A 27331-nucleotide genomic window follows, 5' to 3' on the forward strand; every position below is an offset into this window, starting at 1 on the left:
GTCTTCTGGATGGAAAGTATAGTGTCAGTCACCGGTGATTGACTGGGCGCTTAATGTGTTAAATAGTCGTAGGTCTTGAATATTTTATCCTATTTTTTTTTCTAAAATTTTTATAGGTTTTCTTAGATTTATACCTAAGCATTTCTTTTTTATTTAGAATAAATTGTAAATGCTGTTGTTTTTATTTGTTTCCATATGTTTATTGCAGGTTTATGAAATACAGTGGATTTTTGTGTGTTGATCTGGTATTTTGCAATCTTATCGAACTTAAAAATTTTTAGGAGTTTTTGGTAGATTTCATATAATTTTATAGGTAGACAATCATGTCATTATCAAATAATGATGTTGGCCCTCTGTATCTGCAGATTCAATTAACCACGAATTGAAAATATTTGAAAAAAAGTTATGTTGTTTCTGAATTGTACTATGTAGTTAGGCCTGTCATAGTTGCTGCTTCTGTACTAAACATGTACAGATTTTTTTTTTCTTCTCATTCCCTAAACCAGTGATGGCGAACCTATGACACACATGTCAGCACTGACACACGTAGCCATTTCTGATGACATGTGGCCGCTGAGGCGGCCGCATGCCGAGGATGAAACATTTGCTGCTCCTGAGGATGAAACATTTGCGAAATAATGTATTTTCCTCAAAGTGACATACTACCTGAGTTATGCTCAGTTTTTTGGCAAAGTTTAACACACCAAGCTCAAAAGGTTGCCCATCACTGCCCTAAACAATACAGTATTACTTACTATTTACATTGTCTTGGGGTAATGTAGGTAATCAAGAAATGATATACAGGTGGTATACAGGAGGATGTGAGTACGTTGTGTGCAAATACTGTATACTATCCTATCTAATAAAGCGGGAATATGCTAATTGACCGACACACCCTCACAAAGATGATGGCGCCCACAGTCAATAAGGAGGGAATATGCTAATTGACTGCCATGCCCTCAAAGATGGCAGCACCCACAGCCACAAGATGGTTGCGCCCAGTCCCCTCTACCCTGCCAGGGCGGCAGGTGCGTGGCAAGGCCGGGCCTGCCCCGTGCGCCTGCCTCTGGAGTCCCCCAATACCTTCAGCCGCCCAGGGCCGGCCTGAGGTGCAAGCAAGCCTTGGATGGTGGCTGCCCAGCTGTCCAGGGTTGTCACAAGGCGCAGGCAAGCCTCGGATAGCGGCTGCCCAGCCACCTAAGGCTGGCCCAAGGCTCAGGCAAGCCTTGAATGGCGGCTTGGGGCTGGGTTGTAGGGTCAGGTGTAAATGATACTGTAGGGTACTCCACAGCCCCTTCCTCTTTTGCATTCACAGCAGAAACGCACGATTGTGCCTGGGTCCTCTTTCTGATCTTTCTCTCCACTTGTGTTTTTGTCTCCTCCTGGTCACCTCTGCCAGTTAATTTCTATGCAGATTAGCCTTAGAAGATGTATTAGACTCACCCCTTCTCCATTCATTGCTTCATGGCCATTATTATTTTTAGTTATTTGGTTCTGTGCCTTTCAGGAGTATGCCTACATTTATTTCTTTGTCTTTCATCACATTTAGTCTATATCTTAGTTCCTTTTGTGTAAGACAATTATTGTTTTTACTGTGTGGTGGTTTTTTTTTTTTTCAGCCACTCTTTACTTCCCACATTCTAAAGCTATGAGTTTACCTTTAATTTATAAAGGTTTTCATTTTTCATTCTGTTCTGCAATTACAGTGGCTTGTGCATAGGCTAGGTTCACTCAAAATGTTGGTGATCCTTGTGCTGCTACCTCATTATGTCTGCACAACTACAGTTCTCAACAGGATCAGTCACATAGGGTGATGGGACACCATCACTTCCTGGAACTGCTGTCACTTGAGGGAGACCAGGCCTGCAATAAGATCGGATAACTAACGTTCCTCTTTCTAAAGGCCTGCCAGAGTATAGCATGTACCATGTTTTGAACATGTCCAGCTTTTAAAACTTTATTTATTGTGAAATGTAACATAACACCTAAAAATCCACAGTGAAAATGTATAATTCACTTAACACAAAGAACACACGTGTGTAACCCTTCATGTAGTAACATCTTTTGGTCAGCCTCCTAATCACGGTGCCCCAGCCCCCATCATTCTCCAGATTCATAACAATCACATCCTTATTTTTGTTATAGTCTTGTCACTTAAGTCTGCATTCCTAAACACTGTAGTTTAGTGTTTTCAGAAATCTATGTAAGTATATAATGTATTTTTTCTCAACATTATTTGTTAGACTCATTCAGGTTATTTGTTTATTATCACTGCTATAATAGTATTCCATGTCACCATCACAGTTATCATATTACCAGTGTGGGCTTCTTATAAACAATGCTGCATTCTTGTACCTGTGTCCCAGTGCATTTGGGCTTGCATTTGGTGTGTGTGTGTGTGTGTGTGTGTGTGTGTGTGTGTGTGTACTTGCACTTGCATTTTCTTCTGGATGTGTGCCCAGGATGAAATTGCTGGATTGTAGGCTATGCGTATGTTCAGTCTGAGTAGATAGTGCCAGACTTACTGCGTTGGTTCACACTCCCATTAGAGTGTATCAGCTTTGCCCTAGCTAGTGTGGCTCAATTAATTGAGCATTGTCCCATGTACCAAAAAGTCACTGGTTTTATACCTGGTCAGGGCACATGCCCAAGTTGTGGGTTCAATCCCCAGTCCAGGTAAGTGTGTGTGGCAATCAATAGATGTTTCTCTCTCTCCCTCCCTCTCCGTTCCTCTCTCTCTAAAATAAAAACAGTTTTTAAAAGACTGTATCAGTTTCCTTTGTTGTAGATCCTCCCTTATACCTCATAATCATATTTTGATTTTTGTTTACATTTACTTGATTGTTAAAGAAGCTGGTAACTTTTCATCTAGTTATTGGCCTTGTGGGTTTCCTCTTTTGTGAAGTGCCTAAGTCTTCTGTTCATTTGTATATTAGATAGTTTGTCTTTTTCATATTGATTTGTAGGACTTCTTTATATATATTTTTTGGATAAGAGCTATTTGTCAGGTGTATGTATAGGAAATATTCTCTTCTCCTTTGAGGGAAGGTGACCTTAATGAACAAATTTGTTATTTTTGAAGTGTCAGAATTTTCAGACCTTTCCTTATGGTCAATGTTTCTAATTAAAAGATCTTTCTTTACCTTGAAATTGTGAAGCTGTTCTTCTCTACTATTATCTAGTAGCTTAATGACTACTAAATATCTTTGTAATTTGTCTGAAACTGGTTTTCTGGGTATGGTATAAGTGGGAATCATGCCTAGTTTTTCCATATGAATGTCCATATGTCCTAAAACCTAATGCACAAAAACTGTGTTTCATGCCCTGTGATCCCTCTGTGGTTATAAGTTATGCTCACTTAAGGGCATGGGGTTGTTTCTGGCTCTGCTCTGTTGGTCAGCACCATGTCAGCATCATGCTGTTTTAACACTGTTGCTTCAGCTTGTAAATAACTTTAATTTTGAGGTTCTTTACTTTCAAGTTTATTTGCATTGAGTTCTTTTGTTGTTGTTGTTGTTGTTGTTGTTGGTAATCCTCACCCTAGGATATTTTTCCATTTATTTATTTATTTATTTATTTATTTATTTATTTTTAATTTCTTTATTGATTAAGGTGTCACATATTTGTCCTCATCCCCCCATTCCCATCCCACCCCTCTCCCCACGCATGCCCCAATCCACTGTTGAACTTAACCGTTGGATAGGCTTATATGCATGCATACAGGTCCTTTGGTTGAACTCTCCCCCTCCCCCCACCCTCCCCCTACCCTCCCCTATCCTCCCTCTGAGGCCCGATAGTCCGATCGATGCCTCCTTGCTTCTGGTTCTGTTCTTGTTCCTCAGTCTATGTTGTTCATCATTTCCCCTAGATGAGCGAGATCATATGTCACTAGATATATACTAATAAGAACTGAATGTGAGACGAGCAATAATAGTTATGCTGACAGGCAAATGAATCAATCTGTAGCGAGCTTCCCCCTGGACCAACAGTTCTTTTGAGACCCAATTTCAATTTATTTATTTATTTATTTGAGAGAGTAGAAGGGAGTGGGAGAGACAGAGAGAAAGAGAAACATTGATGTTAGACACATCGATTGGTTGCCTCCCATATGCACTCAGACTGGGGCCAGGAATCGACCCTACAACAGAGGTATGTGCCCTTGACCAGAATTGAACCCACAACCTTCAGTTACAGTGTGAACACATCTGTAGATCAGGGCTGCAATTTGGGCATGACCGAGGTCCAGTAAAACTTAGTTCTAATTCCTTGCAATTTTCATGTGTCACAAAATACTAGTTTTTAAAAATACATATTTTTTTTTATTGATTTCAGAGAGGAAGGGAGAGGGAGAGATAGAAACATCAATGATGAGAGAATCATTGATCGACTGCCTCCTGCACCCCCCCACCCCCTTACTGGGGATCGAGCCCACAACCTGGGCATGTGCCCTTGACTGGAATTGAACCTGGGACCCTTCGGTATGCAGGCTGAAGCTCTATCCACTGAACCAAACCAGCTAGAGCAGGCATCCTTAAACTACGGCCCACGGGCCACATGTGGGTGTTTTTGCCGTTTTGTTTTTTTACTTCAAAATAAGATATGTGCAGTGTGCATAGGAATTTGTTCATAGTTTATTTTAAACTATAGTCCGGCCCTCCAACGGTCTGAGGGACAGTGAACTGGCCCCCTGTTTAAAAAGTTTGAGGACCTCTGAGCTAGAGCATGAAATATTAGTCTTAATTTTCTTGTGGACATCCCCAAATCCCTCAAGGATTTAAAATATAAAACCCATTCTTAGGTCAAATGGAGATGGCTGGCTTTAACCTGAGGCTATAGTCTGCTGACCCCCCTTCTGGAGGAGTACAGGCTACAGAGGAGGTTAACGTCACAACTGTCTTCAATTTGTTCTAACTCTCATTGACAGTATGGCTGAATTTGGTACTTCGGTGTGGAAATAATTTTCTCAGATCCAGGGCTCTATTGTCATCTGGCATTCATAAAGTTGATGAGAATTCTGATGCAATCTGAATCTCACTCTCTCATGCAGGACCATGGCCTTGCCCCCACCCTCATGTCCTGCGTGGGTGGGATTTCTAGAGGCCAGGCAAGGTTATGGCTCAGTTCATTTCTGCTGTGTGCCCTCAGATTCTTTCTGTTTAAAGAAGCATGTCCTTGACTGTTTCTTTTTATTATTTCATTGGTAATGTTTTGGCCTTTGTATGATGGTGGGTTTTGTATTGCTTCTCCAGACCTTATGTTTTATCATGTTTTTAAATTTTATTTTATTTATTCACTTTTTAAAATTGATTTTAGCAAGGAGGGGAGGGAGGGAGGGAGGGAGATTTGTTGTTACACTTCTTATGCATTCATTGATTGATTCTTATATGTGCCCTGACTGGGGATGAAACTCACAACCTTGTGATATTGGAACAGCACTTACCAACTGAACTACCAGCCAGGGCCTATCTTATTTTTAAACTAGATGCCCGGTGCACACTTGGGTCCGGGGAGGGGCTGCGGGAGGGCTCCAGGGCGTATTTGGCCTTTCTCGCCCAGTGCTGACTGGCTGGACCCCAGCAGCAAGCTAACCTACTGGTCAGAACATCTGCTCCCTGTGGTCAGTGTGCATCATAGCGACTGGTCCAATGGTTGAACAAATGGTTGGACACTTAGCATATTAGGTTTTTATTATATACTAAAGGCCTGATGCGCGGAAATTTGTACAAGAGTAGTCCTTCCTTCCCTCGGCTGCCAGCAGGCACCCGGGACCCTGGCTGGTTTCCCTCCAGCCCCGGCTTTGTCACGAAGGATGATATCTGGTCTAATTAGCATATTGCCCTTTTATTATTATAGACTAGAGGCCTGGTGCGCAGATTTGGGGTCCCTCAGCCTGGCCTGCGGGGATCGGGCTGAAACTGGCTCTCTTGACATCCCCTGAGGGGACACGGATTGCGAGAGGGTGCAGGCCAGGCCGGGAAGGGACCGCAGGAGGGCTCCAGGGAGTGTCGGGCCTGTCTTGCCCAGTCCTGATTGTCTGGACCCCAGCAGCAAGCTAATCTACTGGTCTGAGCATCTGCTCCCTGGTGTTCAGTGCTTGTCATAGCGACTGTTCGAATGAACGGTCGGACACTTAGCATATTATGCTTTTATTTTATAGGAGGTTTTTATTATATAGGAGGACCTTTTATTCTCTTTCCTTGAATTTTTCTACTCTAATGTCAAGATTGCTTCTAATCCTTTCTGTTTCTCTTTTGTAGCACCCTTCTTTGTTCTATGTATCTCCTGCCAGGCAAGTAGGGGTTCTCTGCACTCCTGGTGTGCATGCTTGTTCACACTAGTCTTCCTCTCTGACTGCCTGTTCTCTTCCTGTGGTTGCAGCTCAGCTGGATACGGTGCCCTGGGGCCAGGTGGGTCTTCCTTGATCATTGCCATGTGTGGCCTATACAGGCGGCCAGGGCTGTTGACCCTGCATCCTGTTCCACTGTGCTCTCCCTGGCAGAGATGCTCCAGCTGGCTGGGCCCACAAGTGCCTTTGAGAACTTTCACAGGTTCTACCTTTTTTCACTTGGATTCTAGCTCTGATCTATATGAGGCCAGTAAAAATGCCTTCTGATCCCCCTTGCTGTTAGCTTGACACTTAAGGCAGGATTGGGCTAAAATTCCTAGGATTTTTGCTAAGCTGAAGGTATTGCAATAGTGCCTGTCGCCTTCCTACATCAGGTTTTACTTTGCAGGAGCATCTTTCACATCTGCTGTGTTTCTTGCCCACAACTTGAAGGAAAGGCAGTGTGATTATTTGGGATGGTCAGCTTAGACAAAGGCCCTTGAGTATGTTTATTGGCGTATGGGTAGGGGCTGGGTCTGCTGGCAGTTCTTATACTTGAAGGCTGTTTAAAGCACCTTTGGGAAGGAACATACCTGTCATCCTTGTCCAGAGGCCTCTTGTCATGTTTGTCCTGTCAGCCCTTTGAATGATTGTCTCTCCAAGCCCATAGATGCAGGGCCCCATGGCAGGCAGGAAGGAGTATTTGCCAGGTGGATGCCACGTGGAGTTTTTGTCGGCTGTGGGCCACCTGCAGTGTGCATAGGTACAGGACTGGATGGCCTCTCCTGCCTGTGTGCCCATTGGTCAGGGGCCTGACTATAGACAGTTGTTGCTTACCTCCAGGCTAAATGAATTTTTGTTTGGGCTCTGACACATGGCTGCCAGGTAATTGGCAAATTCCAGTGTAACTCAGGGAGTGTGACTAAGTCTCTTTTTAGAAAACTTGCTCCACCTCAGAACTTCTTGAGTGCTTTCCTAAAAGGTCTCTGTGCCCCTTCTCGATAACTGGCGAAGCTGGAACCACTGCCATTTAGTTTGGAGGTGCAGAAACAGAACCTGCATCTAGCAGCTTGTTCCTGCGCAGGAGCTGGTCAGAGGCCAAGGCAGGGCTCAGGCCAGCTATGCTATCCTCGACCACCTTCGTACCGTGTTGCAAACATTTCCCAGATGCTCAGCGTCAAGTCTACATGTGTCCCAGTGTGCTGTAGAGTGTTTCGTTTTGATGTGGTTTAGAGTGTCCCTGGGTTTACAATTGACTTCTTTTAATACTGGAAGTGAGGGAATTCAGACTGCATTTACAGTGTGTCTGAGCAGGGACAGCCAGGTCACCTCCAGAAAGAAGATAGCCTTCCATGGGTGAGGCATGTTGGTCACCCATTAGGTTGTGGTCAGCTGTGAAGCAAGTTGATCAGAAAGCCCTTAGGGCCTGAGTTCAGACAGCCTTGGAACTGTATAGAAGGGAGGATTGCCAGCCATGAAGACTCTCCACTGTGTCAACTGTTGGGTGGTCCCAGCCTCTTCCTGGGTTTAACAGTGAATGCCCAGCACTGAGTGAGGAGGCCTGCACTTCATAGCAACGTTCTAGAGCGTAGCTCCTGACGTGGGGGAGTCAGCTCCTCTAGGCGGCCTCATAGCGTTGACTAGAGTTGCTAGTGGTCCCACTTCATCTCTATCATTTTCTTGGCTGGCATGGCCACTTCCTGCAGCTGAGGGAGAGGCTGACCAGGAAGAAGGGCACAAGCTGGTGTGGAGCCTGAGGGACCAGCAGCAGAAGCCCCTGGCATAGTCAGGATGACCAAGCAGTGTGCCGCGCCAGCACAGCCAAGGGTTCGGCGAGCCTGAGTGGGGGCGACGAAGGATGGAGAAATGATAACAGAGAAAAAGCTGGGTCTAGGTGGATTTTCTGTGCCTTGCTGAGGCCACAGAACAGATCCAGACTGCAAAGCTGGTGCTTTATTTATAATTAGGGACAAACAAGGCAATTGGCAATGTTCTTGTAAGTTTCACTTGTTTTGACAGCACTTGCTGCCCCTCCCACAGGAGCTACCCAGGAAAGATCTAGGGAGCAGTCACAAGATCAAGCTTAATTATGCTTAGAGGACTGTGTCCTCCAAGCTGGGACTTGTTTGCGACTTTGCCAGCAGGTCAGTCCAAGGCTTAACCCTATAACCGCTTCCTACAAAGCAGATAGCCAGCATGACCAAGCATTTGAGCTTTTATTTTCATCTAGTATGTCATGAGAAAATAACAAAATTAGGCTTGGCCAAGGAATCATGTGAGGAATGGTATGGATTGACTTGTGCATCCAGCTTTTCTACAAATTCATCTGGAATGTGTCGCTGGCAAATCTGAGCTCTGTCTCTTTGTCGCTAACAGCCTGCATAAACCCTGTTTCAATGACTGCGCTGAAAGAGATAAATCTAAGTGCTGGGATTCAGCAGGCCCTGAGGAAATAGTAGTCATTGTCCTGGCTTTCCTTATTAGTGCTGAATATTGATGTGTTTGTAACAAGCACCATTCCCAAACATGAGAATCCCAGAGAGGTACCTAGGTGGTCTCAGCCATCGTTATAAAGGTGGGCTTGAGAAATACATGTTACAGAAAACAGTGTTCGTGATGACATTCCTACCTCACCTGTGCCGGTCCTAGTCTTTGTGGGAGAGGTGTGGTGGAGCCTTGAGGACAGTGGCCTTTTCAGGAGTGAGTGAGGCCCATGGGCCAGGACAGGACATAGCATGCTTGACCAGTTGCCAGCACGTAAGGTCCCTCAGGCTGTCCTGTTGAAGTGTGGACCTGCCCGCACTCTGTGATACATCACATGGCGTTATCTAATTGGTTGTTCACAAAATGAAAATACTGGCAAGTGTCTCCTGGTAGCAAGGGACAAGCTGCATGTGGTAGAGGATTATGTGCCAAAGTCTAAGTCAGAGGAATTGGACTCAAAGACTTGCACCTTGAGGTTTCAGTGTTTTAATTTTAATATTAACAATGACAACTTTACATTGGTGGACTACTTCATGGTTACACAGTACTCAGAAATGATTAGTACAGCTTTGAGGGCCACCCCTTTGTGGGCTCAACCTGTACTTTGAGATGTCATCTCCGTCACTGGTCCTGGGCCATGGTGAGCAGAGCTTCCCAGTGTAGCTGGGTGTCACCTCAGAACTCAGCCTAGCTGTAATGCCCATCTGTGAAACATCTTGCCCTCCAGTTTTTGAGGACACTTGGAACATGGAAGAAATCCTGAATGAGCAAGCTCATAACTCATATCACCACTTTTTCTGGCCCTGCAGCTTCAGTGGTTGTTTTTAAAGATAATTAGGCTTTGGTGGTTGGGAGCAGTTGTTCTGGAAACATCCTATTCTCTTCATGGTGTCTGGTAGCCATTGTACTGCCTTTCCCAGGGGAGGAAGAGGAATAGGAGAAGGAGGCAGATCTTCTCAATGAGATCTGGGTCCAGAAACTGGGGGGTCTATATTATGGCCACACGTGGGCGGTTCTGGGTATTTCCTGCACCTTCTCCACAGACTTACATGTGTTCACATCCAGGAGCTGGAGGGTTGAATATCCCATGAATACTTTGCTCAGTTTTTCCATTATGAGAGCAGGCAGTTAGGATTTCTAAAAAACTCAACTTCCGGATAATCTTTAAATTTCTACTGAAACATTGCTGATGAGTCCCAGACAGTGGTGAGTTTCAACAATTATCACTGAATTACACTCTAGGATGCTAATTCCTCCAGGCTGAGATGTTCCAGTTCCATAGTGAAAAATAGGAGGAGAATTTAAAATTCATAGTTTCAAATAGAGATAGAAAATGTCATTTCTGATAAGGAACTGTTTGACATTGAAGTTGGGTCTCAAAAGAACTGTTGGCCCAGAAAGAAACTCACTACAGACTGACTCATTTGTCTGTCAGCATAACCATTATTGCTTTTCTCATTTTCGGTTGTTTTAAGTGTATTTCTATTAGCACATGATCTCACTCATCTAGGGGAAATAATGAACAACATAGAGTGATGAACAAGAACAGACCCAGAAACAAGGAGGCATGGATCAGACTGTCGGGCCTCAGAGGGAGGGTAGGGGTGGGTGGGGGTAAAGGGGAGAGATCAACCAAAGGACTTGTGTGCATGCATATGAGCCTAACCAGTGGTTAAGGACAACAGGGGGGTGGGGGCATACGTGGGGAGGGGTGTGGGATGGGAATGGGGGGATGAGGACAAATATGTGATACCTTAATCAATAAAGAAATTATATATATATATAGAGAGAGAGAGAGAGAGAGAAAGAGAGAGAGAGAGAGAGAGAAAAGAAAAGGTCATTTCTGGCCTCAGCCATCAGAGCATGTGGATGGAAATACCCTGTTCATCTGCATTGTGTGCTGGGAACGGAAGGCAATAAAATTGGTCAGTCGTGCCCCTCTCCCCAGAATAAATTCAGGTGTGTTCTTAAGTCAGGTAAGCACCAAAGGGATACTTCTTGAAATTTTATCAGTTAATATGGAAAAATAAGACAGGATCTCTAGAAGGCATGGTGAAGGGCAGATAGCTCTTTAGCATACAGAGAGCAGGAAAAGTAGGGTACTGCCACTTACAGAATGATTTTGAACATGTCTTTCAAAAGCTACACATCATACATAATAGAAGCTGTTTAATTCCAGGTGAGTTAATTATAAAAATTACTCATCCGAAATGGATAAGCACAAAGGTGTGTGACTGTGGGAAAAGGAGATGAAACAGTGCATGTAATGTGGTTTGTATAAAGTGTTTTCTACCTCTGACAATGAAAAAATGCATTAAAAGGAAGGCAGTGACTTTTAGAAAGCTAGAATAGATGTAACAACACCCCCACTCTCCCCAACCACCACCATCACTATTCCTCTTGCTCTGTGCAACTGAAAACCTGGGTGTGATGTATGGAACAAGCATAAGAAGACTGGGAAATGGAGAGAGCCGGTCTATATTGTAGGAACGTTCATGTCAGGCATGTCTGGTTAGGACATGTGGCCACAGGTGGAGATGTGAAAGTAAGTTGATTCTTTACACAGGTCCCAGAGAGAGGTTACTGTGTGCCATGCAGAGCAACTGGGGAGAGCATTGGGGTGGTCAGGAGCAGAATACAGAAGTGAGAGGGGTATAGGCCAGATCTTTGTTGGGGTTTCCATAGGAAGGCAAGGGGTACTGTGTCAATAGTTTAGGATTAACTAATTTGAATAATTCCACAAATTGTATGCTGGTCTGTATTGCCTAGTGGCTGGGTTGATTTACCTTGGAAATAATTGTCCTGTGTGTAAGTGAGATGGGGCTGATTGGTAGTTTTTTGTGTGAAAGGCATATCTATTTCAGGAGCCCCTTGCTGTCTCTAAGAAAGAGCTAGACCTGGGAGGGGCAGTCTCTCCCAGACAGCAAACTTTTTAAGGTATCAACACATCAGAAAATAAAAGCATGATGAATACAACATGTGTTCTGGGATTTCCTGGAAAATGCAGGGGCCAGGGCCTCGGGCTCATGTAGGGTCTGGCTTAGTAGGTAGGACCCTGGACATTTTCTGGAAACTCCTTCAGAGGCGTCACATTACTGCCTTCTGAACATTTTATTCAGGAGAAGTTGGTGAACTTTATGAAAAAAATAATGATTCTCACCCAAGCTGTCTGGGGGGCAGTGTGGGAATGGAGCTGCTTTTCTTGGGTGGTGAGTGGTGTTGAGGCCATGGCAGACAAGATCTGTAGACCTGAGGGGCAGGTACTGCACCTTTGGTGTGACCATGCCCATGTGGGAGGGAGTGGTAGGGTGGGGTAGTATCTAACTCTGAAGAGCAGAGCCATGGCTGCTGGAACCCAGCATGCAGTCAGAGATTCAGGTATTGGTGCTACTGACCAGAAGCGTGGCCATCACCTTTGTTGGTTGATCCTTTCTACAGCTGAGAAATGCTCGCTTGCCCCACCGTGTTGTCAATTATGTATTGTAGACCTTTTTTTCTGCTGGTGTTTACCACCTGGGTACATCCTAAGTGGTCTTTTCCTGGGTGCTGGTCAGAAGAGCTGGTTATGTTCTTTTGATTCATTCTGTCACATGAGTTTGAGATTGCCTGGGTTTTTTCCAACAAATTTTAACCTTCTTCCTTTCTTTTGAAGCAGACGGTTGATGATGAAGCAATGGCCGTATAAATGAAGATCAAGTGAGGGGTGAAGAACGATGCCCAAGGGTGGGTGTTCTAAAACACCACAGCAAGAAGAATTTTCTCTCAGCAACGACATGGTGGAGAAACAAACAGGGAAAAAGGTAACACTTGGCCTAGCTCTTCTCTTCTTCTCCTCCTTGCCTCCTATTCTTCCTCCTGGTCTTTCTCTCACCCTTACCTTTCTTTCCTCTTTACCCTCTTCCCCTTTTCTCATCCTCACCCCTTCTAATCCTTGTCCTCACATTCACCTATCCTCAGCCACATTCACCGTGTCTAAACAGGGATAAGGGCTGAGAATGTCACCTTGCCTGTTCTGGTTGTCTGTCTCTGTGCCATGTATTTTCTTTGTTGGGCCTCCTCGGCAGCCAGCAGTGGAGGAGGTACTGTTGGGTGGGTGGGTGTGGAGAGCATTGATCTTGCCAAAGAGGTCTTGCTTTCTTTTTAGGATGTTTATTGTTTGGGGACCAAAGTAAGTCTTTAAATAATAGTTTTATGTTTGAGATAACCTCGATTTGGCCCCACATTTCTGTACTCTAGGACCACAGGATTTCTGTCATGGTTTCAGTAAGACCAAATCTGACATTTAACCATATTTGAGTTATCCTGACTAATACCACTGCTGGATCATTTAAATTTCAATTTGGCTTGTTCTCAGTGTGAGTAGGAAAATGGGATGCAATTCTAAAATTCTTGTATCTTGCTAATGTACTGTTACCACTGAGCTCTAGGTAACATAAAGGGTGCATACTTCCTTTCCTGCAGTGTGAGGCTGCCCAGTGAACATGGATTTGGAATCAGAAAGAGGTTAAGCTCATGCTTTCCAAGTGTGTCTTTATGACTATTAACAAGTCAGTTATCTGCCCTGAGATTCCATTTTCTTTTCTCTACAGTAGGAGCAAAAACATCTTGTGCAGTTGTGGTGAAGTGGGATAACAGTGCTGGCTTGCCCATGGGTGATACCACCCTGTCATCACCATTTTTTAATCCTGGTGTTTCTTGGCTCCTTTTCCTCTCTCCCTGTATGCCCATGTGGCAGGCCATCCACACTAAACAGTCTGACTCTCAGCCCCTGGCATCAGTGCTCAAGGGTGACCTCTCCAAGTCCAATTACCAGTCCTTCAAGCTACTTCTCCCTGCCCTCACATCAGCCCCACTCTATCCTGACACTTGGGAATGAACAGAAGCTCTGGGGCTGCTGCTTGCCCACTGTCTGCCGGTGCTTCCTGCTGCTGCATTAGTTCATGCCACCGTCTCTGATGACACCCTGGGTTTGGTGGGGGGTGAGATTAGCATCTTTTCCACATGAGCAGATTAGTAGAACCATATATTCATTTAGTTGAGGTTTAAAGTGTAGGTCAACCCCGGCCGGTGTGGCTCAATGGTTGAGTGTCGACCTAGGAACCTTGAGGTCACGGTTCAATTCCCAGTCAAGGCACATGCTTGGGTTGTGGGCTCTATCCCTGGTGTGGGGCATGCAGGAGGCAGCTGATCGATGATTCTCTCTGATCATTGATGTTTCTATCTCTCGCCACCTCTCCCTTCCTCTATGAAATCAATAAAGATATATTTTTAAAAAATAAAGTGAAGTCATTCACGAGCATAGATGTGCTAGCATGTTCATCAGAATGACCAAGCAGGTTTCTAAACCCCTGATGTCTGGGCAGTTGTGTCCATGCATTTTATACCACTTGCTCTGCCCCCAGTGCTTCATGCTGCATGCAGGAACAGGTTGAAGCTGCAGCATGGAACTTTGGGCAGGCTGAAGCTTGAGCTTGATCTGAGCACACATGAGGATGTGCATGTATCTGTGAGGCCTGTGGACAGTCTGGGTTCAGCTTGGGATGGACGAGTGCTACTGTGCCCATGAGGAGATGCAGCCACTGGGGCAGTGTGCCCTGGGAGCATAACCCCTATCCTGTGGCCAAGAGTCCCAATTGTTGGGACACTTGGACACTGAATAGGCCAAACCACCCTTGATAGTGTCACAGTTCCCAGGTTTCTGTATGGATTTTTCTTGCAAGAGGATTTCCTAGCTGTGGGCATAGGATGAGGAAGAGGCCCACCTATGCCTTGCTCTTGTGCCAGAGGCCCATACAGCCCTGCCCACGTGCTTTCTCTGCCTCCAAACTGGGTCCTCAGGAGCTCCAAACTGCTATCCCCTCTGGCCTGGTTTCCCACAATGTGGAATTGCAGCTGGGCCTGCCCAGTGGGCTTCTTGCCCAAAGCCAAATTGGAAAAGAGTTAGCGCTTACCTTGGAGATGGCAGCTGCCTGGGCTCTTGTGGGTACCTGATCCAGGGCCTTCTGGCAGGCATCCTGCTGACCTTCTAACATGGGGCTTGTTCTGGGCTGGTTTGCACTGTTTTCCTTTCCTTGAGGAGAACAGATGCAAGTGGACTGAACTGGCTCTGGTGTGGTTATGAGCATTGTGTACACATATGCCTCAGGACATGTGTGGATTTGCTTTGGTATTTTTCTCAGTAAGGTAGCTTTGTACTTAAAAAAAAAAAAAACCACCCGCCGAAACCAGTTTGGCTCAGTGGATAGAGCGTCAGCCTGCGGATTGAAAGGTCCCAGGTTCGATTCCGGTCAAGGGCATGTACCTTGCTTGCAGGCACATCCCCGGTGGGGGATGTGCAGGAGGCAGCTGATTGATGTTTCTCTCTCATCGATGTTTCTGACTCTCTATCCCTCTCCCTTCCTCTCTGTAAAAAATCAATAAAATATATTAAAAAAAAAAAAAAAAAACCACCCAAGAGGAAACCAAACATTTTCCTCATAGAGGCAGACAAGTTCTAACACTGAAGATGCCACATAATGGAGCCAGGCACTCTGTACTATAGGAACTTAGCAATTCAAAATAAAATTCAGTGGCAATTCAAAATAAAATTCTTGGGAAGATGTACCTGGTGGCAGCTGTGACTTGAAAGTGCCCTCAACCTTAGGGCCCAGGAATCTTGGGATGGCAGAGCCCAGGAACACAGAGCTGCCGGTTCTGCTGTTGACACATGGCTGAACTTGTTCTGTTCTCTTTTCTCTCATAAACTGTTTTCTTCAGATACTGATCCATGTTACCAAAAGCAACATATTTTTAGATTTTTGCAAAAGAATCGTGATGTGATACATTTGTGAACAGTGGGAAAAGGGCCCACAACACTGGCAGGAGTCTGATGCTGCATTTGGTAGTTTCCTGGTGTCCTTATGGCACAGGGTCTTTTGCATGGACTCTTCGGGCAACATGGTCAGCTACATTGCAGACAGGCTCTTCCTTAGGGCCTCCTCAGGATCCCACCCAGGAAATGCTCTGTCCCCGCAGCGGACTCCAGAATATCAAAACATCCAAGCTGGAAGGAGCCTGAAAAGGACCAGTAAGCCCCTCTGTGGATGAGGGTATTCTGTGCAGAGAAGCCAAGGGCTGCTGTGGTGTCTGAAGCCATCCATCCAGAAATTAGGCCCTGACTCCCAGGCCAGGGCCTTCCGACACCAATCCTTCTTTCCATCTCATACTGGATCCTTCTCCCTTGTCACACTCTGTTCAGAAAGGAGACTGCACAACAACTCAGAGTTACTCCAGGTTTATGTGGTAGTAAAGTTCATTTTCTCTTTTGCTAGATGAGTGGTTCTTAATGTGTATTCTCATATCAGCACTATCTGGGAACCTTTTAGCAATGCACAAAAAATCAGAAAGGCTAAGGGTGGATGCCTGCCCTCTGTTTTAACAAGTCCTTCAAGGATGTGGTGAGTGCTCTGTCAGAACAGTGCATCTACTGTGCATACCACAAGCTGTAACATCCCTGAAGTCTGGTCTGTAGATGTTATACTTGAAGGTCAGCAGGCCCACCTCTCCCTGAGGGAGGGGGCCCATCTCTAGAAGTGGCCTTGTCAGTGCTGTGAGTGGGAGTGCTGTAACCCTGTGATCCGCCCCCCTTCATCCAAGAGGAGTAATTTCAGTAGTGACCTCAGTTTTTTGTTCTTGATTTTTTAAGAGAGAGAGAGAGAAACACCAATCGGTTGACTCCCATACACGCCTTGACTGGGGGTCGAACCAGCAACCTTTTGGTGTACAGGACAATGCTCCAACCAACCGAGCCACCCAGCCAGGGTTTGACCTCAGTTTTGAAGCTGGAAGGGTCATAGTTGAAGTGGCCTCGGCTTGTAACTGCTTCGTACTGTGGTTTATGGCAGTTCTTGTCATGAGCAAGGGAACGTCCCCGAAAGGAGTCACTCACACATGTTTGTTTTTCCATAATGCCAGGTTTATTAAGGGAGTCCTCCCCAGTAACCCAATAGAGTTGCATGCAGGTTACACACAGAGAAGGGGGGCTTACACAATAGAAGCTAGCAAAGCAATCGTTTGGTGCAGAGTCCTGGTCACTGGCCGCATCTGCAAATGGAGACACGGGCGTCGGTCTCAAGCCAGGCCCCTATAGTGGTGGCACATCTGGTGGAGTGGAATTCTGGCAGGGCTCTGGGTATGATCCTTGGTATAGCCAAACTGGAGCATTGAATAGTTGGAGTTTTGAGTTCTTATAGCCCACAATGGATGGAGTCCACTCATAATTGGTGTCCAGATGGAGTCCTTATCTGAGTGTCCAGACTTGTGGTTTTTGATGTTCTGGGCCATCCAAAGGATGTTCCTGTTATACCCCATTACTTCAGTCTTGACATAGCACTTGATATAACTGTCATGGCTGACATGGACTCCATATTGGGTTGTCAAAAGTGTTCGAAAGTCTGCTCAGCATTTGCTCTATACAAGGGCACAGTAAACAGAATCTGCAGGGCCACAGGTCCCCATGCTTGTTTCTTTGACACTGAGGAGCCCTGGGAGCACCAGGTTCCACAAATCCAAAAGAAATCCGCTGAAGAAAGAGTAGGATGTTATGTCCTTATAATGAAATCACAGAAAGGATGATGGTGGGTTCTGTTTTCTTGGGTCCCAGGCCCCTGAGAGTGTCAACTCTTTTCAGGCTTCAGATAAGCTTTCTGATGACAGCGAAATCTCCAGCAAAGTCAGGTTATTGTCGCAGATGGATTCCTGCAGTCTCTCATCACCTGGAGCAGTGGTCGCCAACCAGTGGTCCGTGAGGTCTGAAAGGTTGGCAACCGCTGACCTGGAGAGTCTTAGCTGTTGGGATTTCTGTTTATCTGTCTGTCTCTCTGTTTTGTGAGGGCAGAAAGAGAAATAGAGAAATACCACAGAGGATATGAGATGGGCCAAGGTTCTTTTCTGGGCCCAGACTGGTCCTGGAGTTGGGGAGTTTCTTACAGGTTTCTGCTCACTTAGCCATAAGGGCTTCCCCAACTGCTGATTCAAAGTGAGCAGCACCAGCCTACTCTGCACCCTTTCTGCTCCCTATACTACATGATCCTTCTATGTAGCATTTGCTCCCCTTAGACACACCTGCATTTGCTTGTCATATGATCTCTCCCCATCATAAGTAAGCTCTTGGGAGGGAGCCTTTTTGTGTTCTCACAATGCTTTATTACTAGGCACTGACTAGGCATTATTGTGCAAATACTGACACCCTCAGATGCTCAAATCAAATTTCACAAGTGAAGGTAGGTCAGGCCTTTGAGAAATAAAGGACACAGTTTGGAAAGGAAAGAGTGAAGCTGTCTTTCCTTGCAGAGGACATGATTATCTACATAGAAAATCTTAAGAAACCTACACAAAAGATCCAAGAACTAAGAAGTGAGCTTGGCAAGTTTGCACAATACACAGCCAGTATGCAGATATATTTCTAAATGCTGTTAGTGAATAGTCAGCTATTAAAATTTAAAAATACACTTACAGTAGTGTCAAAATATGGATTCTTTTAAAAAATATATGTTTTTTTATTGATTTATTTAGAGTGGAAGGGAGAGGTATATAGAAAGAGAAATGTCAGTGAGAGAGAAACATCTATTGGCTGCCTCCTGCAGGCTCCCTACTGGGGATCGAGTCTGCAACCTGGGCATGTGGCCAGACCGGGAATCAAACTGGTGACCTCTTACTTAGTTCATGGGTCCACACTCAACCACTGAGCCACACCAGCCGGGAAAAATATGGATTCTTAAGGAATAAATTTGGTGAAAGATGTGCAAGACTTGTACCTTGAAAGCTACAAAACATTGCTGAGAGAAATTATGCAGACCTAAACAAATGGAGAGTTATACCATACTCATTTGTCAGAAAACTCTCAGTATTATTTAGATACCATCCTATAGATTCAGCATAATGCCACTCAAAATTCTTGTAAGCTTTTAGGTAGAAATTTATAAGGTGATTCCAAAGTTCATATGGAAATTCAAAGGACCTAGAATAACTTCAAAAGCACTTTGAAAAGAAGAAAAAATGTTAGAGGACATAAACAGTCTGATTTCAGTCCTTACTATAGAGCAACGATTTTCAATCCTTTCATCTCATGGCATACATAAACTAATTACTAATCTTCTGTGGCACACCAAAAAGTATTGTTTTTGCCAATTTGACCAAAAAAGAGGTATAATTTTGAATCATTCATAGATGACTATTATGTTGGCTATTATTACTTTTTTCATCCTTACCTGAGGATATGTGTTATTTGTGGGGGTTTTTTTGTAATTATTGATTTGAGAGACAGAGAGACATTGATCTGTTGCCTCTTGTATGTGCCTCAACTGGGGATCTAACCCACAACCTTGCTATGTGCCCTAATCGTGAATTGAACTCACAGCCTTTTGGTATATAGGACGGTGCTCCAACCGACTGAGCCACCTGACCAGGGCAGTTATTTTTTTATTTGATAGTTGTGAGAAATGCTGACCTGTCTGAATTCAAATAATGGACTCGGAGACATGAAGTATGGTGAAAACAAGACTTTTAATACAGTCTTGCAAGAGCAGTTGTCTGATTGAACAGGCATACACGGAGCAGTGAGGACAGGGTATTTATTCCTAGGGTGTGAGAGTCCCTTCTCCTGTTCCTCATTGGCTGAGTACTATGGCATTAATAGTTTTCCTCATACGTCTCCTGGGTCTTATTGTCTCCTATTGGGTTATTTTTTTTAAAATGGGCTGAGGCCTTTTCTAGTTGTCTCCACCTCCCGTTGTCTAGGTTGATCTTCCTGGAAAATGTGCTATTTGTCATATACACAGATTTTGTTCTTATACCCTCTCCTCTTCTCTCTATATTCTGTTTGCCCTGGGAATATTCAGTAACTGTTTCCATTAAAAGTTGACTGTGCTGAAGATGGATCACAGAGGCCTGTTTTCTACAATAATCTAAGGGAAAAGAAGTCAGTGCCCCTGACTGAATAGTCAGATATTGCATATTTTAAAAACTCTTACGCACACTGGTTGAAAATGACTCTGTAGAATTATAATAATAAGATAGTGTGGTATTAGCCTAGGACAGGCATATCAATGAGGGGAACATAGAAACCCCCACACACGTATGGTCAATTCTTTTCAGCAAAGATACTGAGGCAACTCAGTTGGGAAAGGGTAGTCTTTTCAACAAATGCAGGTGGAACAATTGGATTGACATATTTATGCTGTTTTTAGTAGCTAACACAATTTTGTTCCTATTGGATTCTTTTGCTGTTGGCCATTTATAGATTAGTTAACCATAGTTAAGGTAGTTCCAGGGTGAATGTACCGAGTGGACCATGACCATCCTCCAAACAGTACTACTCTTTGTACTCTTTGTTACCTTTCTTTTCTCCTCTGTGTGGAAAGCATGGTGTGGTGGGGAATTACAAGCCGGCCTGCCTTTCTTTGTACATGATGTGCGTGGAGCTTCCCCTCGCGCACCCGCGCGACCCCCCTCGCCTCCCCCAATTTATTGTGAAGGATACTATGAGATGAGAAGGGCCAACCAGGTCACCATCTGGTTGTCCTATTCAGCTCTTACCACCCTGAATAGGACATAGGTTTTTATGGCATATCAAAGTCTGACACGGAAATGGCTGATTAGGTTGAATGTTTTAGGTATTCTTTTACCATTTGCGAACGAAAACATGTTGTAATGTGTACATTTGGTTCCTATTGTGATTCCTATTTTACTAGTGAGGAAAGCTCCACTTTGCCCCAGCCCAGCTACTCAGCAAGGTTCTGAACTCAGGTCTTTTCCGGAGAGCTGTGTTCCTGCTGTACAGCTCAGGGCTGAGCCCCTACCGCACTCCAGCTGCAGTGCAGGTGTTTGCTTTTCCCTGTACAGCTAGTATGGTGAGGAGCTTCGATTTTTAAACTTTTGGAACTTTTTTAGTGACATATCAATGCATATCATATATTATAGTTAATTTTTAAAACCTGGGATATCCTCCATCCAGATCAACACATACCAGCATTGTCAGTCTCCTGGGAGCCTTTCTGTGCAATCTGTAGCATTCCTGACCAAAGTGACTCTGTTCTGACATCTATTACTGTAGATAAGTTTTTGCTGTTGGGATCTACATGAGAACACTTGTTCAACGTTTACATCTGATTTACAGGCTTTTTCTTAGCAGCAGTTCTCTTCCTTTGTTGCTGTGTAGTATTCCATTGTATGAATGTTCAGCACCTTATTTATCCATTTCTCCTGTGAACATTTGAATTCTTTTTAGTTTGGAATATAACAGAGTAATAACATGAACACATGCACATTGCTTTCCCCCCCCCCCCCACCCCAGTGGTTTAATAATTTGTCAAAATTATTGTATCAGTTCTGCAGTCCCAAAAGCTGTGAGAGTTCAGATTAACTCACATTTTTGCTAACACTTGGTGTCAGTTTAATTTTAGTCATGCCAGTGGGTATGTAGGAGTATCCTGTGGTTTTATTTGTATTTTTCTGTTGTTTCCCAGTCTTTTTTTTTTTTTAAACAATATATTTCTTTTTTTTTTTAATATATTTTATTGATTTTTTACAGAGAGGAAGAGAGAGGAATAGAGAGTTAGAAACATCGATGAGAGAGAAACACCGATCAGTTGCCTCCTGCACACTCCCTACTGGGGATGTGCCCGCAACCAAGGTACATGCCCTTGACCGGAATCGAACCTGGGACCCTTGAGTCCGCAGGCCGATGCTCTATCCACTGAGCCAAACCGGTTTCGGCTGTTTACCAGTCTTGAAGATGTCCTCCTCTACTATCTTCTAAAAGCTTTCAGTCTGGGGTTCATCTGGAATTAATTATTGTTTTGTGGTATAAGTTAAGGGAAAAGGTTAATTTTTTTCCCCTATGGATGTTCACATGGTCATTGTCACTTACTGAAAAGACCTCCTCTCCTTCCACTGTTTTGAAGCAGAGGCTTTGTCACCAGCTAGGTGGGGTTCCAATTTGTACTCTTTGTTACAAACCTTTGGTCCTTGGTCCAGGACCACCTGTTGTGATGACTGTAATTTTATAGTCTTGATCTCTGGTAATTTAGTTGGCTGCACTTTGCTATTTTTCAGAGTTATCTTTACTATTTTTGACCCTTTGCTTTTCTACGTGCATTTGGAATAAGCTGATTTCCAAAATAATGCCTACTGGGATTTTAACTGGATTGCTTTAAATATAAAGATTAATGAGGAGAATTGCCAGATTAACAATGTGAGTTCTGTTATCATAAACATATGCTTCCATTTTTGTCTTTTTTCTCTCTCAGTAATGATTTGTAACTATTTATATAGAGGGCTTGAACATGTTTTGTTAGATTCATTTCTATGTATTTGATGTCTTGATATTTTGATATCATTTTCTAATTGTTTGTAAGAAATAAAAATCAATTCCAGTATCTTTAATTTATATACTAATTTGCTATTTAATTATATATTTCTTTGGATTTTTCAGGTATACAATCAATCATTTTAAGATTAATACTTTGTTAGCCTTTGGGGTGGGTGGGTGGGGAAAAGGAATTGAGCCAAATCTAGTTCCAGAGGAGATTTTATTTTTGTGGCCCAGAAGTGCCATGATGTGATTACTCATGCATTAATATTTTTCTCCTAGAGGTGTCATGGAAGTTATCCATGTTGTTGCATGTAACCATATTTTTTTATTGTTGTAGAATATTCCATTATGACTACACTAGAATCAATGTATCCATTTCCCTTTTAAGGGGCAATTGTGTTGTTTCATTATTTTACTATGTGAACAAAACTGCTATAAACATCACTGTACCAGTTGTGAACATATGCGCTAATTTCATTAACTTTCTGAGAAACTCTTAAAGTGGTTTTGCCATTTGAGTCCCACCACCAACAACTCAAGTTCTAGTTTTTCTGCCACATCCTTGTCAACATTTGATACTGTTAGTCTTTTTTATTTTAGCCATTCTAGTGGGATTATTTAGATCTTGTAGTTTTAATTTGCATTTTCCTAATGCTGAGAACACCTTTCCAAATGTTAATTGGCTATATGGATATTTTCTTTTGCAAAGTACATATTCATGTCCTTTGCTCATTTAAAAAAAAACGTTTTGCTTCTCAATAGATGAGGTGATTATAGGCAACCTTGCCTAGATACATCCCCCCTCATTCTTCCTCAGGACAACACCCAATCTTCTGCACTTGAGTAGAAAGTTCCTGAACCCCCTTTAGAGGACTGTCCCTTCTTTTTATGTGCTGAGACTTAGTGTCAGAATTAATGTAAAATTTTATCACAGGCCTTTTTCTGCAGCTATTGAAATGATCATATGATTTTGTTTTCTCTATTTTCTTCAGGTGGTGAATTACATTGATCTTTTTATTTCTTGCATTCCTGAATATTTTATTATTTGTAATATATCTATCGATCAGATTCACCAACTGGGCCAGGAGTTTTCTTGGTAGGCAGGTGTTTATTACAGTTTGGGGTTTTTGCTAATGGGTTCCATTCTTCTCCCAGTTCTGTGATGGCAGGTACAGGTAGTGACAGGTGTGGCTGCATCCTGACATCTCAGGTACATGGTAGGGTGAGATGGCATGTCTAGCATCTGTTAGGCTCTATCTTCTAGGGGTCCTTCCTCATCCCAGCAGTATTGTCCATTGCTCAGGCTCTGCCTGGTGGCCCTTCTTTGTACTCCAGATGCCCTCAGAGTTGGCAGCATGTTCTGGCAGAGATCTCCCTGGTCACTTGAGGATGTCTCTCAATTGCTAAGGTTGGTGGATGCTGTGGCTGAATGATCAAGCTGGAGGATCATTTGGGCCACAGGAGGAGGGAATTCAGTTATGTTTGGTGCAGGGAGGTAGCTTCTCCTGGGAATACCCCCACCTCTTATGGTGCTATCCATGGAGGGGTTGGGTTCAGGGTGTCCACCTGCTGCAGACAGCAAAGCAGGGGCTCCTCTTGCCATAAAGTGCCCATTTCATTAACACACACACTGCTTTTTGGGATCGGACTACCCTATCCTCATGTGACCTCACCTCATATGGCACAGTACTGCATGGTGAGCGGCTGAATTTACATGCCCGACAAACATTGAGATCTCCCATTTATCATCTTGAGGTGGGCACTGTCTTCTGTTCTACAGATGATGACATCAAGGCAGACACAGTGCTAGACTTGCACAAGATTGGCCAGCTTGTAAGGGTGGGGCTGGAATTTGGGCTTGCTAGTACTCACCCTGCAGGACAAACCAGCCCTGAGACTAGTGCAAGGAAGGGGATGATGAGGACAGACGTGTCCTGCCCACTCTCCAGCTAGCTCTTGCTTTGGAGTGGGTCATCTGCACTCAGGTTTACAGATGTGGCCTCTGCTCTGAGATTGATGCTTGCTCTGCAGGATTTGTCCTGAAGACAGCTTCACAATGTCACAGGCCTGTAGTGGTGCCAGAGATAGCATGAGCACTGGGGGTCATGTGAGGCCATGTGGAACTATGCAGAGGATGTCAGGGAAGGAGGAGAATCCAGTTCATGCATAGGAAGGGACAAGTGCAGTCTCTTGGGGGATGGATACACTCCTGTATGGTGGGAGGCCCAGGCAAGTTGGGTGGCTGGGCCCCTTTATTCCACAGGGAGAGTTTATGTTGAAAATCAGGACGCCACCTGTCCACACACCTTTTTAAGGCTCTTGCACCTGGATCTTTTCCCTGGGAAAATGGGTTCCGGGGCAACTGTGTCTCTGTATGCTCTGCTTTCCTCATACTTACAATAATATTTGTTAGCCGCAATTTCTCAAGACTCCTCTGGTTCAGGACAAGAAGTGGGGCCATGTTTGATCATGGACAGGGCTCAACGGCAGCTCTGGTCTGTGAAGGGCCTACTGGGTGAGCTTGGCTATCTGCCCTCTAGAGCAGTGGTTCTCAACCTTTCTAATGCCAGGACCCTTTAATACAGTTCCTCATGTTGTGGTGACCCCCAACCATAAAATTATTTTCGTTGCTACTTCATAACTGTAATTTTGCTACTGTTATGAATCGTAATGTAAATATCTGTGTTTTCCGATGGTCTTAGGCGACCCTGCTAGCGGTTCTCAACCTGTGGGAGAACTACTGCTATAGAGGAAGACTGAGGAAGCCAATAGGCACACCTAATCCTGGTGGGCAGGAAGGGCTGTTAATTGCCCAAATAAGAGATTTGCTTTAACTGGCACATAAATGAGACCATAGTGGGTGTGAAGAGTTGAGACTAATTTATAAATGATATCTGAAAGTGTTACTTTCTTTTCTAGGATAAAGATAAAGTTTCTCTAACCAAGACCCCAAAGCTGGACCGCAGTGATGGAGGGAAGGAGGTGAGAGAGAGAGCAACCAAACGGAAGCTGCCCTTCACGGTGGGGGCCAATGGAGAGCAGAAGGACTCAGACACAGGTACCAGGAGCCCAGCGCCGTCTCTGTCCCTCCTGTTGTCTCCTGTCCCCTGGCTCCTTCCTGACTGCCTCCACGTCATCCTCACTTGAACCCTTCCCATATCATATCTGCCAACTCTTCTCCCACAGAAAGTGTCCCTGACACCCATCCTCAGGGGTCTGCTGACAACAGGCTCCACCTGGGAGGTGGCCCCAGACCCATTCTAGGAGTCCTACTGCAGTCCTGGGGGGTGACCCATAGCAAGGCCACACAGCTTCTTCTCTTTATCTAATGTTTCTGGAGATGACAGAAAGATTAGCACACAGAGAATTCACATAAGTGTGCATAGCAGAAATGCTCCCTGGACCCCAGCATGCCCAGGGAACCTCCAAGTGTATATCTAGTCATGAGGCTTTCAGGCATTTCCATGTTGGAGGATAAACATGTTTTCCATGAGGGCTACAAAAACATAAATTAAACCAAATTATTTGAAATAAAATCTAAAGGGACCGCTGAAAACAGGATCCAGTGAGTGCAGGTCAATCCTGGGCATGAGTATAGGTGTACATGTGTCTGTGTGTGAATGTGTAAATGTGTATGAGTATGTGTGCACATGTGTGTGTTTGAGCATGTGCGTGCATGTCTCTGTGCCTTCGAATGTGTACATGTCAGGGGTTAATAATACTTGGTGTGTACACTTTTAAGTTGGTTCCATCTAGAGCTGCTCACTGGGACACGTTCTGTGTCTAGGCAATAACCTGCCCTCTCTCCTGCTGGCCCACACTCTCTTCTTGATCCTAGTGCCCAAGGGGCCTTCCTAGCCGGCTGGTCATCTCTCTGTTCTGCAAACTTGTAGGCCAGTTGCATGCCAGGGGTGAGAAAGGTCACAGAGCATGCAGAAGGCCACAGAGTCTGGTTGAACCCACAGAGCTGTGAGGTGGGCCCAGGCTCCCCCACAATGCAGCCATAGGACAAGGAACAGAAGCCCTGCAAAGATGGGGCATGGGTTGGGGCTTCCTGCATGTGGGGATATGTGTCAAGTACTGAAACAAGATAAATGTAAGAAAATTGGGAGAAATGGCAGAGGGAGCAGCCTGGAAAATAATCTGTGTCACAGCTTTTATTCATGAGTCACAGGTCCTTCACTTACACCTTCCTGTGCACGTGCTCCTAAAAGAAGCAGGTTCATGGTAGCTGTGCAGATACTGTGGTTAGTTAAAAGCCAGTGAAATGGGTATGATTTTGCAGGCTGGGATATGAGGAAAGTGATATGGACCAAGCCCATGGTTTTTGTCACTGAGTAGGCACATTAGGGATGGGAAAGGGATGAGTTTGCAAGGGGAGGGGCCATGGAGCAGTGGAACAGAGGGAGGATGTGGGTACGTGTGTGGACATGGGGCTCCTGCCAGATTGGAGGGGTGCTCACAGGGATTCTGTGACTCAGGCTTTAGGTCCAGAGAAGATCAGGCCAGGCCTGGATACCCTCTACTGTTATTAATGCCCGTGCCAGTTCTAGTTGTGGAGTGTGTGCTGTTGCTGTTGGTTATTGGCTGCCTGGATGTGGGGGTCTGAAAAACTCCAGAAGTTGGGGCTATGGGGTGGTCCTGTGTGTTCCTGGAGTCTTGCTTTCAGAGTCAAGGAGATAGTGCTGAGCTCCCATCTCCTGAGAGAATGTGCTGCCTGAGCAGAGGTTGATGCATCTGCATTTCTGTGGAGCATGCCTAGGGGTGGACGATCTTGGCTGCCCACCCTGTCTGGTTGTTAGGATTTCTTTACAAGGCCTATTTTATGTCTTAAAAATTTTTTTTAAACTGAATTTATTGAGGTGACATCGGTTAATAAATTATATAGGTTTTAAGGGCCCATTTTATCTTGATGGTGGCTTTCTAGGTTTGTGTGTTCCAGCAGGCCTCACAGATTAGTCGGTTGATGGTTAGCATCTTCTTAGTAGGAAGTGTCCATGCTAGTTCTCTGAGGTGTCCAGAAGATTCTTGGGGCATCCCAGGAGTGCTCATGTTTACTATCTGTGAGTCAGGATGTAGAGAAAATTACTGTGAAGTAGGAAAAAAGTGAAAACCATTTAGAAAACAGAATTTTCCAAGCAAGGACTATGTTACAAAAATATAAGTTAAAT

General features: G+C 44.5%; 1 protein-coding gene across 4 annotated transcripts in view; it reads left to right on the forward strand.

Moving 5' to 3' along the window:
* The window catches only part of ANKRD11 (ankyrin repeat domain containing 11), a 259037-nt gene that overhangs the window by 194595 nt on the left and 37111 nt on the right, over window positions 1–27331 (forward strand). For 2 of the 4 annotated variants that reach the window (XM_054711347.1, XM_054711346.1), the window contains 2 exons: window positions 12465–12609; window positions 25080–25218. In XM_054711347.1, the coding sequence (XP_054567322.1) occupies window positions 12523–12609; window positions 25080–25218 (226 nt within the window). In that variant the 5' untranslated portion in view covers window positions 12465–12522. Of the gene's footprint in view, window positions 1–12461; window positions 12610–25079; window positions 25219–27331 lie in introns of those variants that run through there. The other 2 variants (XM_054711345.1, XM_028143001.2) reach the window with 2 other exon arrangements.

The sequence above is a fragment of the Eptesicus fuscus genome, chromosome 21 (assembly GCF_027574615.1).
Source record: "Eptesicus fuscus isolate TK198812 chromosome 21, DD_ASM_mEF_20220401, whole genome shotgun sequence".
Taxonomy (NCBI): domain Eukaryota; kingdom Metazoa; phylum Chordata; class Mammalia; order Chiroptera; family Vespertilionidae; genus Eptesicus; species Eptesicus fuscus.